A 12,738-nucleotide genomic window follows, 5' to 3' on the forward strand; every position below is an offset into this window, starting at 1 on the left:
ATGGAGAAAATCAATAATCAAACGCTTGAGGTTTCTTTAAATGAGGCGACATTACTCAGTAACCCCCCCGACCCCCCCAAACAACAGCAGGATTTCCTCCTGGTATCTCGCCCAGCCCCACCCCCACCCTGATGGTCAGGCCACACTATTGTGAGTGAAAGGGTCAGTTCACCTCCATTATGCAGATTCAATTCACAGCCTCCTTTTTTTCCACCGCAAGTGTCCAATAACGCTTCGAGTGGAAAGTTCGGAGACTGTCACACAGACTGACTGCATTCCATTCAGCCAACAGACTAAAAATTGGATAGTTCTCAATTCTTTCTTTCATTTTTGTACATTGAGGGAAATCAATAGAAGTTAATCTACAGTCTGCATCCAGAGACTGCTCTAAATCAGCACCCAGAAGCCATTTGAAAAGGAATGATCTGAGGTTAAGGAAAGAATCACTTAAAGACATCTGGGCCAAAGACACAGGCCTGCTAATTGATTCATTCTGTTTAACTAATGAAGAATTCAATTTCCATTGACCATACAGCAGGTCACATTACACTAACCTGACCTTCAGACCAGTTCACCCAGGAGGCCAAAATTTCCAATTGATTTTCACTTGTTTTGAGGGGGGAGAAACTTGTTGACAAACACAAGTGATAAAAATCTACTGTTACAATATGATTATGAAGAAAAGCTTAAAACTAGAAATATTATTTCCTTCAGATTATACATATTTTGCAAGAAAACACCAAGAGCCAAAAGGGAAAAGAAAAAAAAACACTAAAGGAATACAAGAATGCCGAGTGGGACTAGAGACAAGTCATTTCGGTTCCTGGTCTTGTCCCTCTGCTAGGAGGAATGCTCTCCACCCTGTTGTTAGCCTAGCTTTATCTGATGGATATAACAGGCTCAGCACAAGTCCCTACCTCCACCCCCCTCCACCCAAAAGGCCATCCATCCAAACAGCATGACAGGTCAGCTCACAGCCATGTTCCAGGCCCCCAGAAAAACCACATGCCAGGAACGGGCGTATCTGGTTATCTAAAACGACTCCGTGCGGACAGGTATGTTACTCTGTTGCCTACCTGGGGTTTTTAAAACAAAGATTTAAAAGAGAGGGGGACAGAGGTGCCGCCCCTCCCCCAGCTGGCCAGTGGCTCCCATTCTCTCTCCCACCCGGAGGCCTTCGGGTCTCTTTTTTTATGGCCCATGACCGAGGCCACTCTGACGTTAGTGACAGTTCAGGTCAAAGGTCACCGAGTAACAAACGCAAGGCCTTAACAAGATTATCAGAACAAACTCTTCACATGGGCCAACTTGGGCCACTCTCCCCACAGCTGTGGTTTAAACCTTATAAAACAGACCATTTTAAATCATTTTTATTTATTATTACTTTTTTTGTGTGGTTAGGTGATTCAACAACGTAAGGTGCCACATTTTACTGGCCTGTAGGAATCAGTGAATTGAAGCAATTTGGAATGTTTCATTCTATCAAAACAAAGAACAAAATGAAAATGAAAATTAACAAAAAAATAAAACAACATGTTTGCAGAAGCTGCTCCTGTGGTGGACTGACCCAGGCATTGAAAAATCTCTCAGGCAAAAAAAAAGATTCTCTTTATTAGGGATGGGTATCATTTATATTGTCCTGATACCAATGCTAAAACAATACATTTAAAACTGTGCCAGTGCCTAAACAGTGTCTGAACCTTCTTTAACGAGCAAACAATAAAAAAGCAAAAAAAAACTATTTTGTTTTATTTAATTGTTTAAATTATACTTTATACTTATAATTTATACCATTTCACCCTTGTTCCGAGTTCCTTTAGCCAGCTTGCTAACAGTACCAGCTGTCACTGACTCAGTCAACAGAGCGAGTGTTAGGCTAGCTAGTGAAGGCATGTGGCACCAAAATGAGGCACGAAAATCGGCACTGATTCGGTTCGATAGGTACTGGTCATATGGGAACCGGTGCCATAGTGGTACCGGGTTTCAGTACCCAAACAATACATACAACTACTCCCACAATTCACCAGCAGGATTTACTCATGGTGGTGACATGGGTGGTTGGGAGATATGCAGGTACCTTTGGCGCTGGAGGATTTGGGCGTCCGATGGGATGTCCAGGCGGACTGCTCCCCCCAGCCCACACGGGTGGCGGCGGCGATCCGGAGGAGGTAGATGGTGTCAGGCTGCAGGTCCTGCAGGAGGTGCTGGGAGCTGGCACCGGGGAGCTCCAGGGCAGTGACGGCGCTGTCGGTGCTGGTGCGGTAGGACAGCCGGTAGGCCGAGATGTGCCCTCGGCTCAGTTTGGCCGGGAGGGGTTGCCAGGACACGTGGATGTTGGTGGGGCTGCGGCTGGTCAGGCTCAGCTCAGGGGCACGCAGGGGAACTGTGACAGGACAGGCACATTACCGTCAGGCTAACCCGCCAATGCTATGAGGCAGCCCAAACACTTAAAAAAATTTTTTTTTTACCTTTATTTAATCTCTTTCACAAGTGAGCCCTACGTGAGTTCATGTAGGGACATTTCCTCGTAGGGATATGCCATGCAAAGTAATGACAGGCATGCATATTATGCTAACCTAAATCCCTGAACTGACTGTAAATACAGAGAATATAGCAGCTCTACGTGGAGGAAAGGTTAAATGACTATGTCTATGTCCCTTTTGCAAGCAGTAGTAGTAGAAGCAGGGGTAAAGTCAGTCAAATAAGGTGCTCCCTCGCAAGTCCAGTTCAGAGAGTTTGGACATATTCTGAACCTGACCCTTAGTTTGTTCTTTCAGAAACACAGGCCACGTGTTATTATTTAATAACTTTCACATTCGAAGAGCCCTGTAACCTCTGACCTCCTGCTAAGGGCTTTGACTGTTATCTACAGTGGGAGAGGTTAGTGGCTATCGCTCAGAGGCAAGCGAGACCTCAATCAACCGGGGCCACACACACCGCTAACTCACTCATAATCCCTTAAGCGCCAAACGCCAGAGAGAAAATCATTACGGCGCTGGGAAAGCAGAGCGCAGAGATGCTGCAGAGGGACGGATGCTCCGGATGTGTTGCATGCATACTGTCCAGCACAGGAGCAGAGAACTGTACTAAGGCCAGATCATTAATACAATTATGTTATGAGTTCCGATGGAGCAAAAATAAGAAACATCTCTGGCACTTAAGGACCAGGATCTAGTCCAGAATACAGGTTGTTTCACATTGTCCCTAATGGATTGAACATGCACATCCCCCAATTCAAACCATCCGTGATGTTGGCTTTTGTTTTAGATTCCTACTTCTTCTCATAAGTATTTTTGGCACACTCTATGACCTTTATGACAAAATCAACCAGCAAACATTTGACAGAACGTGGTATGGAAACCGGAAATAAAATGAAGATTAGGTTGTTAGGAAAACAGTCGCCATAACGACTGCCTTGGAGCACAGGGGTAAGTGACCTTGATCCAGGGGTTCTACAAAGCTGCAGATTGTCTGGGTACCAAACAGGGAAACAGTCAGTACTTTGACCACATGGGTGACCCACCTGTAATAAATCCAGGTAATAACTGCTCCAGTTAAGTAATGAAAGGCTAGGATAGGATAAAAGCATCTGGTGCTCCAGAAGTGTTAATGCCTACCTTTGCAATAGGAGCGAGAAGAACTGCTTGCAAATGGCATTAAACACCACCTTATCTTCTCACACCCCCCCCCCCCACCCCAGAGTGAACAGAGGCATGCTCATGCTGACACTCACTCACACACTCACACTCGGAGCCGACTCACCATCCTCTAAGGTGTGCTGGACCACATGATCAGACATGCGGCTGGCTCCCATGGGCATGTAGGCCACAATGTAAAAAGTGTAATTGCTCGCTGGCCCCAGGTCATCGATGATGTAGCGCGTTGTGTCGTTGCCGATAACAACTTGATACTCCTCGTTGTTTAACCCTGGAGGGGGGGGGACAACAGGAACAGCAGTGAGAAGAGAGGAGCATTATCTAACCAAGTTTTCAAGCGTTTCATTTAATCAGCCAGCTCCTTCCCATTTTAGAAGTACAACCACGTAATGCAGGGATTTTTGCCCTCTCGTATACTCAGTTAATATGTATTGTAGATAAACATTCTGAATTGAATCAGAGTGAAAAGAGTGGACACTCTTTTAGAGATTTTTAGTTAGACAATTGTAAACAAGATTTTGTTGAATTCAGGCTTTTCTCATGTCTGTCTCCCCTACTTTTCCAATTCTTTAAAACAGTTAAACTTTGCATCAATACACAGAGCCCTGCGAGTGCTCATCTTGCCTCAAAAAGAATGTATAAATAGACCAAAAGGATTTACGGAGTAAATGACAGCAGACCCTTTGGGCTGTATATATAACCGCCAAAAGGTTATGCTTGCATTGACTCCTCGCTTATGTTTATGGACACAGCTCACCAAAAACAGAGGCAAGGGGAAGGACGTTTATTTTAGCACAAGACCAGTCAATGCTTGTCTTTTCAACAGCGAAAGAATGTAATAAAAAAATACTGTAGGAGCATAAATCTTCCTCCTCTCTCGCTCTGGCTATGCTGCCTTGTCATGACAGGAGAAGAGAGTGGGCTGGCAGGGACTGGCTCCTCCATTTGGCCACTGTGGGCCTCTCTCAGTTCCCATGGGTCCCAGCAGGAGGTCCCCTGCAGATCATAGGTCTACCTGATACCGCAGTATTCCCACTGAAATGTTTCCCCCCCCCCCTCCGTGTGGAGACCCTGGGGGTTGGGGGGGCAGGGGGATGACCATGGGGCCTAAAAATACAGAGCTAAGTGAGCTGGGAACCCAGGTTACGGCCACATTCTTCCATGGAGAGCTTCGCTCTGGCAGGCAGAACTCTTTATCCTCTGCAAGATTTCAGTGGACAACCGTGGCTCACAAGGACCTCTGGGCCTGGCTGCTGGTTTTGCCATCCCAAATGTGGAGCAAGAACTGGAAAGCATTTAGATTTGTCCCCATCAAACTGGCCCTCTTCCTCAAGACTATACTACCAAAAATGGCTTTCAGACCAGATGACAAAAAAAGCACCTAGCACGTTGACTATAAAGACCCATTTTAAAAGCATGGTATGGTAGAGGGAATTCAGGCAGCCAATGATTCAGACAGTTTAAGACAGTCAAAGGCGTTCTGTTCTCCGTCAAAAGAACCTGTCACATAAAAGTGTTAAGATTTGCATTCATTTAATGTACAATAAGAGGGTCCTGACCCTCTATATTCCTTTTTACAACATTTTCTTCCCCTCTGGTAAACTCCAATTAAAGCACAATCATTGAGTCTTGAGGGGGACGTTGCCCGAGCTGTTGTTTCTATCAATGGGCTTCCGTGGGCCCTGTGCTTTTCGGAGAAACTCTCTGTGAGGAACCCCGGGTGAGAAAAAAAAAAACAACAAAAAAAAAAACCACAAAATAAAAATGTCCACTTAATCAAACTCCTTCCTCCCACTTCAGCAGACAATTTTATCAACACCGCTAAAGCCAAATTCCACACTTGCACCTTTCCCACATTATCAAATGTGCTCAGATAGCGCATTAATTAGCGCAGATTAGAAAAGGTCACACAAAAGACTCACTTAGCGCTTGAGCTGACTGAATTGCAGGGCCTGATTCCTGACCTGGTAAACAAGATCCTTGAGGGTAAATAAAAAAGGCCTTGTTCAGGAAATGAATGGCCCGCCAGGCCTCATACTAGGCCTGGGTGAAAGGAGGCAGCAGAGGAGATAAAGCTGCCATCCAACCGAGCTCACGCTCTCCTAATGCCTTCACAAAATCTCTAGTGTTGGATTAGTGCACTCCAACATACACTCTAATTAGCCCGCTCTTTCGTTAGAGCCTCCATTCAGTGCTGACGCTGAATGTTTGTGACCTCACAAGCACAATGTGACGAGCAATCCTTGTCAATTCAAATCTAAATGGCCGCCTGTTTTTTCCATAAGACTGGGCACAATGTGTCACAAAATCTCAATCAAGCTCGACATCTCTGACGGATGTCACTTTCTGAAAGAAAACAGCATTTTTTGTTAAGTTGTTTTTTTTTTCCTTAGCAGGTGTTCCTTCAGCACTTTTTTATCACATGAATTTGTTTTTGTGCTATTCACCTTTTAAAGATTTCAATAGCTAGGCAGGTTGAGACTGACTGAGACAGATGAAGAAATGCAGCCATTACCTTCTAAAAATATGACTCTTCCTAAAAAAGAAAGCATAGAGTCGTCCAGAGACATCTGAGTAATAATTACTAGAAAATAGCTACAGTGCAGTTGTGATTTCACCATGCTCAAACATCCATTTTGTAACTACAGTATTTTACAACTGAAGACAACAATTGTTCCTCAAGGAACACAATGCACAAGGCAATCCAAAATCTGTTTAATTCTGACTTACAAAGATGCAGGACCCCAGTCAGGGCGCCATAGTGACTTCTGTGATTTCCTTTCAATCAGCAGCCAATTTAGGCCCTGTGTGAACTGTTTAGCCAATCAATGCCTTAAATGAACCACTGAAGTGCTGAGACACTGAAAATCAGCATACACTGCGGAACATTAGATCCCTGATCTACGCCCATCCAAAAATACAGTGTATCGTTTTTTTGTGGCTTGTTCAACTATTACGTGTCTCAGAGGCCCTGAATCTACACTGAACTGAGGTTGCAGTGCAGTTTAAGGGGATGGCAGGCAGGACCTGTTTGCACAGAGAAGGCTTTTCCTATGTCAGTGGGAAAGCCATTCTTTTCCGCTGACCTCTGCCCAGCAACCAACTATTAACAACAGATGGTCAACATCTCATGTTCCTTTTCAGGTTACTGGAGGAAGAGAGAGAGAGAGAGAGCGCTGGGGATTCTGAAAGCCACGTTTATTAAATTTCAGGAGTCGTGGATTCCATTCACACGGGCTGCCTTCGGGTAATTACCATCGCCCGTGGAGACACAAACAAGCCGACGCGCGACAGTTCCACAGTGACAGTCTACATTGGGGATTGTTTCAGGCCCTCACACCCCAGCGCCCGTGTGTGATCATGCCTTTAAAGGGATGAGGGCTCAGATCGTAGCCTCTGATTCCCTCCCCGACCTCCTGCGCGGCCCTCCTCACCTTCAGCTTTCATGTAGTGCACGGAGTAGGCGATGACTTTGTCCGAGTTGTACAGCGGCCTGTCCCAGGCCAGCAGGATGGCGCAGCTGGACACGGTCTCGGCGCGGATGTTCCTCGGAGCGCTGGGCCGGTCCTCGGACATCACCACGATCAGCCGCGCCATGGACAGCACCGAGCCCTGCTCGTTCTCCGCCAGGCACTGGTAGATGGCATCGTCCTCTGGGATGATCTGGTTGATCACCAGTTTGCTGATGGGAGGAGACACAAAGTGGACTTCTATTTAGCTAAGCTCTATAAGGGCTACAAACAAACCTGCAAAGCAAAGCAGTTCGACATCTATGTATAGGAAGTTAATTGGTGAATTAATCTTTAATTCAATGTCATTGTCTGCAATGTGAAATATTCAGCTTGTTCTAAAATTGTCACAGGGCCTGGTCAGTTCTTTCCAAACTGTGGCACTGCTCACATCCAGTCAGTAGAGCGATTTTAAGACATTTAGAGCAGGAAGCTACTGAAAAGAGGTGTTTCACATTTATAAGAAAACTCACACAGATAATGTATCAACTTTATTACTGCGGAAACAGGCCAAGACTTTAATTTAATCAACTGTTTACAAGCGTACAAAATTGAGACTATCCCAGAGGCGGGCTGAAGCACAGAGAGAGCGAGTCTGGCGGCCGATACCTGCTGTACATCTTGATCCGGCCGTTGGAGTGCACCTTCTGCCCGTTCTTCAGCCAGGTGATGTGGGGTGAGGGCACGCCCTCGGCTTGGCACACAAAGCGAGCCGTTCCCGCCCGCGGACGGGTCAGACTCTCGGGCCACTCCACCAGGGAGGGAGGGGCTAAAGGCAGGCACATTTGCACAGGTTAAGACTGTGACACAACGTGGCTACAAAGTTGTAGTTGTAGATGTCGTAGATGTGTTCATTCACTTTTTTCCTTAACCCTTTAAGGTGTAAGACCACAAATATGTGATTAGAATGTTTTTAACTGACCATTCTAATGCCGATGTAACAATCACTACTGGCAATTGAAAGCAATGGAGCTCTAGAACACGGGCTTAAAGTTTGAAAATATTTTTTTTTATAACCTACTCTTCAAAGGGTTAATGAATCTGTAAGAGGGTGCAAAAATATCCATTGAAAGTATCGGAAGTACCCAGCACAGTGAGGTTTGCCGAGGCGATGGTGTAGTTGCGGGTCCCCGGTGTAGTGGCTCGGCACATGTACACGCCAGCATGCTGCAGCTTCACGTCCGAGATGACCAGGTTCCCGTTCCCCAGCACCTTGGTGTTGAAGACGTCGATGGACTTGTGGTCCGCCCGGCTCCAGGACACCAGCGGCCTGGGGACCCCGGTGGCCATGCACTCCAGGATGGTGCTCTGGTGTAGGGCCGTGGTGACGTTCTGGGGCCCGGCGATAATTTTTGGCCTCTGTGGAAGCCTGGGGCCCGGTGCTGCAGAGAAAAAACGGAATTATCACACGGACCCACCCATCTTTACCCATAATTCCATCTGATTATACTGTACATACCATCACATGAATGACCGCACTCTGTTCTGATGATCACCTCATTAGATACTGACATTCCACAGTAATAAAAGTCACTTTCTATTTCATATATCCTCGACTGCATTGCTCCCATGAGGTTTCCATTTTTCTCGCACGCAACTTCATTAGAAACTGACATTCTCCAGTGATAAAAGTCACTTTCTACAGTATCTCACATATCCCAGATTGCATTGCTCCCATGAGGACACCATTTTTCTCACGCGCACCTGGGTTGACGGTGAGCACGGCCTCAGCACTCCGGCGGCGGCTGGCGATGTTGGTGGCGACGCAGCGGTAGTTTCCCGCATCCCCCGGTTCCACACCGTGGATCTGCAGCACTCCATTGGGCAACACCGTGATTCTACAGGAGCAAAAGAGTCAGGACCACCGAACACAGGGCACAACACAAAGAAACAGCTTTGGGCATATGTAGGGCTACGCAAGAACCGGGGGTCAACTTCAGAGTCAGCAAATTATGAAGTACACCTTGCTTGAGTTTAATTGCCTTAACTAATAAAGAACATATAATAAGAAAGAGAACCTATACCACTTCTTAGTTAAATGTCTGCGCCTGTGTCTTTTTTCCATTTTCAGCAGTTTTCTGATGTTTGTGATAGGGTGAGATGGTAACATATGAATGTCTGGTAATGCGAAGGTACTCAGAAGTTGATATCACAAAGAATATTCGTCACTGTCTTGTAAAGGCTATGTGCCCGACGAATGGGTGTGCGTACCTTTCAGTAGCCAGAGGCAGCATGGTTCGGTTGAACTCCCAAGTGATGATTGCGGGGGGGTTCGCCGTGATGTGGCAGGCGAATCTGGCCACGGACCCCTCTGTCGCCGCCGCTGATGTGGGCTGGAGCACAAAGGGGGAAATACCTGGCGCACAGAAAGAGGGCGTTCAGAAAGCTGCACTCCTGAGCTGTGACAGGACTCACACCCACCCTCTCACTGGGATAAGCTCCAGCCATTTTCACCTCACACAACTGCATGTGATCAAAGAAGAAGAAAACCGACAGCAATAATGGTCAACGAGACACTTGATGACTATTTCCACTTGAGGAACACAAAAAAATGAAATGGTGCTTGAGGAAAGCAGTGCAATAACTCTTCTGATGCCAGGCTTAGTGGATAAGAGTCTAACTTAATCTGCCAGTGCTTTCGGAGGTGTTACAGTCTGCCAATCCATGGAAATTAAATAAAGAGCCAAAAAGATTAAATAAAAACCGTAACTTGAAAATCAATACCAGCCTCAGCAACTACAATAACCACCATCCCCCCACCTCACTCTACCTCCAGCATACTCAGTGGATACAGACAAATGCATGTTATCAGTTGTGCCATGAAAGCAGTGGAAATCAATTGCTCTATCAGGAAACAAGCCTGAGACAATGGCAGAAGCTGTTTATAAAGCACCCAGTCCCCAAGCCTGTGGTCTTATTTACAGCACAGGCAGTTACAGCACCCAGGCCATCCCTAATTTTCCAAAGGTTTTATTGTCTGAAGCCACGGCACCCTGCCGAAAACCTTCCTCTGTGAAGGAACAACAGAGAGATCAGCAGCTCTTACGGAGATCAGCTAATCCACGGAGCCACCAGAGGAGACCGATCAATACCCAGCGCTTTCTTTACACAGAAAAAGAATTAATTCACAACCGCATCAGTATCAACACCAAACATCCTCATCTCAAGGATTTATACATTAAGTCCACGATATGATAGATCAGTAGGACAGCAGGGAAGTTGTGCTGTAGGTACTCTGTAGGTACTTGTGTGTTTATAGATGTTGGTGCATCGTCTCTCTTCTGTTCAAAAGTAGACAGAAAATACTTTTTCCACAAAAAAAAAAAAAAAGTAGTACTCTCTGTCCCTTTTCAGATACAAACCAGTCCAGGACTATGTGCCGTTCATGTACGTAACATGGACATTTCTTAGGACAGAAAAGGTAAACATCCTAAACTCAGCAGATCAGTCACACCACTTGCCAATTATCTGATCACAAAGAATCATTATGATAAGTTATCTAGAGTATACTGGAGTGACATGTATCAGTTAGTTTGTGGTTCTGTATGTTCATTAAGGGTGAATGTCACGATTTCAGCCATTTTAGATGAAGACTCTGAAATGACTGCTCTCTGAAAACATCAGTTAATTTGAGGAACAGATAGCATAAGATTAGATAAAAACTGTTTGTGTCAGTTTGTCTTATGTTGAGTTCTGGGCAATATTAAGTAACTAGATGGACTGACTTGTTCGGCTAAATAAAAGAGCTAAAGTGTTTTTCCCCCATTCAAAGGGCCCTGGCCATCCATTTGGCAAAATATGAAACTTGGAACACCGATTTAATAATCACAGTGTAAACAGCATTAGGTTTTAATTGGTTGATATCCATTAGTGCATTGAAAGTAAAGAATGGTTGATTTGTACTCCTGCTGCAGATTCACCCCAGGGGGTGAGTCCACACAAACAGATGGCTTACAAAAGTCCTCAGAATGCACTACAGTAATGTGCAAACACAACACATGTGCTGCCACAACTGCATGGACAATTGACTGCAGACTGCAGAGGCAATCAGGGCACTGTGTGTAGTGTACATCATTATTGCAGTGATTTTCACTTTGGGTCTTTTTGCATAGTGAATGCAGATGTGCATACATAAAGCCAGTACAGCTCCATCTGGAGTAAGATGACACTACAAACAGCATTAGAATATAACCTGTGCACTTAAGCATAAAAAGAGACACTCCTCTGCAGTTCAGGACAGTATTTGGTTTTAATCCACTTCTCTCTCATCGAGTGACATTACTGCATATTAATGTATGAATTAAAATAATGCAAAAGGTTAACAGTGCGCAGTGTTCTTTAACCCAAAAAAAGAGACTGACAGTTTTATAGATCTGTGTGTTGCCTCATCTCAGGCTCGTCACAGAGAGTTCACTACCTGGGAAAATAGCCTGAGAAATGATCATTGAGTCAGAGGGCTGGTGGTTATCTGAAAGACGGCAAGCCATCGATTGCGTTTCAAAATCACTAATGAATCTTCTTTGAGCATGTAAGGTAATACTGAGGGGGGGGGGGGGGAGAGAGAGTGAGAGTGTGTGTCAGTAGGAAACAAAATGAGTTTGTAGTTTTATACACAAGCGGCAGCTTGAAACAGCCAGTAAACAGAAGAGTGAGAAACACTCCCTTTGTGTATCATTTGCAGAGCTGCACCCCAAACAAACACCCCAAACAAACACGCACATGCACACACACACGTATGCACTTTCACACATAAAACATTCAAGCAGAATCACTTCAAACACAAACCAACCACCCAGTTGATAAACTATATGATGGCCTTAAATTCCTTTAATCTGTACCCTAATCCACTTTGTCATTAACCAATCCTAAGAGCACCGGCCCTAGAGTTTTCTGGAAAAGTCGCCTGACAAATTTGCCCAGCCGGAGTACTCCTCCATGGGGCTATGAAGAGCAACATGGACCGATGCGGGATTGCATTTCCCTGCCTCTGACTGGTTGCCGGCTGATGCCCGCACTGCAGTGAAAGAGAAGCCTGTAAAAGTGAGGTGCTGCACAGTTCTCATGCCCGACTCCCGCGGGCAGCCTGCAGCGCATGTGAAATATCTATTCCTCTTCCTCCTCCTCCTCCTCCTCCTCCTCCTCTTCCCAGAGCCAGCCATCTGCAGATCCATCGACAAGATGTGTTCTTTTGCATTTTAACAAAATACAAGGCTTCCTCTTCAATGCTGACCAACAGGGCTTTCAGTAGAATTGTATATTTTTGGATGATTATTGGACTGTGATAATCAGTCCAGAAAAAGTACAGCCCCACATTGTCATTGATTAGTCACACCCATACCATTAAAGTAACTCCTCCTCCTCCTCTTCCTCCTGGACAGCCCACTACCTAACCACACCCCCCCCCCCCCCATCTCTCCCGAAAGCCTCAGGTCAATAATTTGTTAAAAGAAATCAATGGCAATACTGCTCCTAGAACAGACCTGTAGGTAAATCAGCTTTTATGTTTTAAAGAGGTCCATGATGGGGGGGATCTGCTCAGGTCAGAGCCCTGATAAAGTCTACCTAATGATTAC

General features: G+C 45.5%; 1 protein-coding gene across 2 annotated transcripts in view; it reads right to left on the reverse strand.

Moving 5' to 3' along the window:
* Positions 1-12,738, reverse strand: part of LOC135242032 (protogenin A-like) — a 42,119-nt gene that overhangs the window by 16,837 nt on the left and 12,544 nt on the right. For both annotated transcript variants that reach the window (XM_064312901.1, XM_064312900.1), the window contains exons 3-9: positions 9,377-9,521; positions 8,870-9,003; positions 8,251-8,547; positions 7,775-7,934; positions 7,091-7,338; positions 3,763-3,927; positions 2,078-2,383 (exon numbers count right to left, since the gene is read on the reverse strand). In XM_064312901.1, coding sequence (XP_064168971.1) covers positions 2,078-2,383; positions 3,763-3,927; positions 7,091-7,338; positions 7,775-7,934; positions 8,251-8,547; positions 8,870-9,003; positions 9,377-9,521 — 1,455 coding nt within the window. The remainder of the gene's footprint in view (positions 1-2,077; positions 2,384-3,762; positions 3,928-7,090; positions 7,339-7,774; positions 7,935-8,250; positions 8,548-8,869; positions 9,004-9,376; positions 9,522-12,738) is intronic.

The sequence above is a fragment of the Anguilla rostrata genome, chromosome 16 (genome assembly GCF_018555375.3).
Source record: "Anguilla rostrata isolate EN2019 chromosome 16, ASM1855537v3, whole genome shotgun sequence".
In the NCBI taxonomy this organism is placed as follows: domain Eukaryota; kingdom Metazoa; phylum Chordata; class Actinopteri; order Anguilliformes; family Anguillidae; genus Anguilla; species Anguilla rostrata.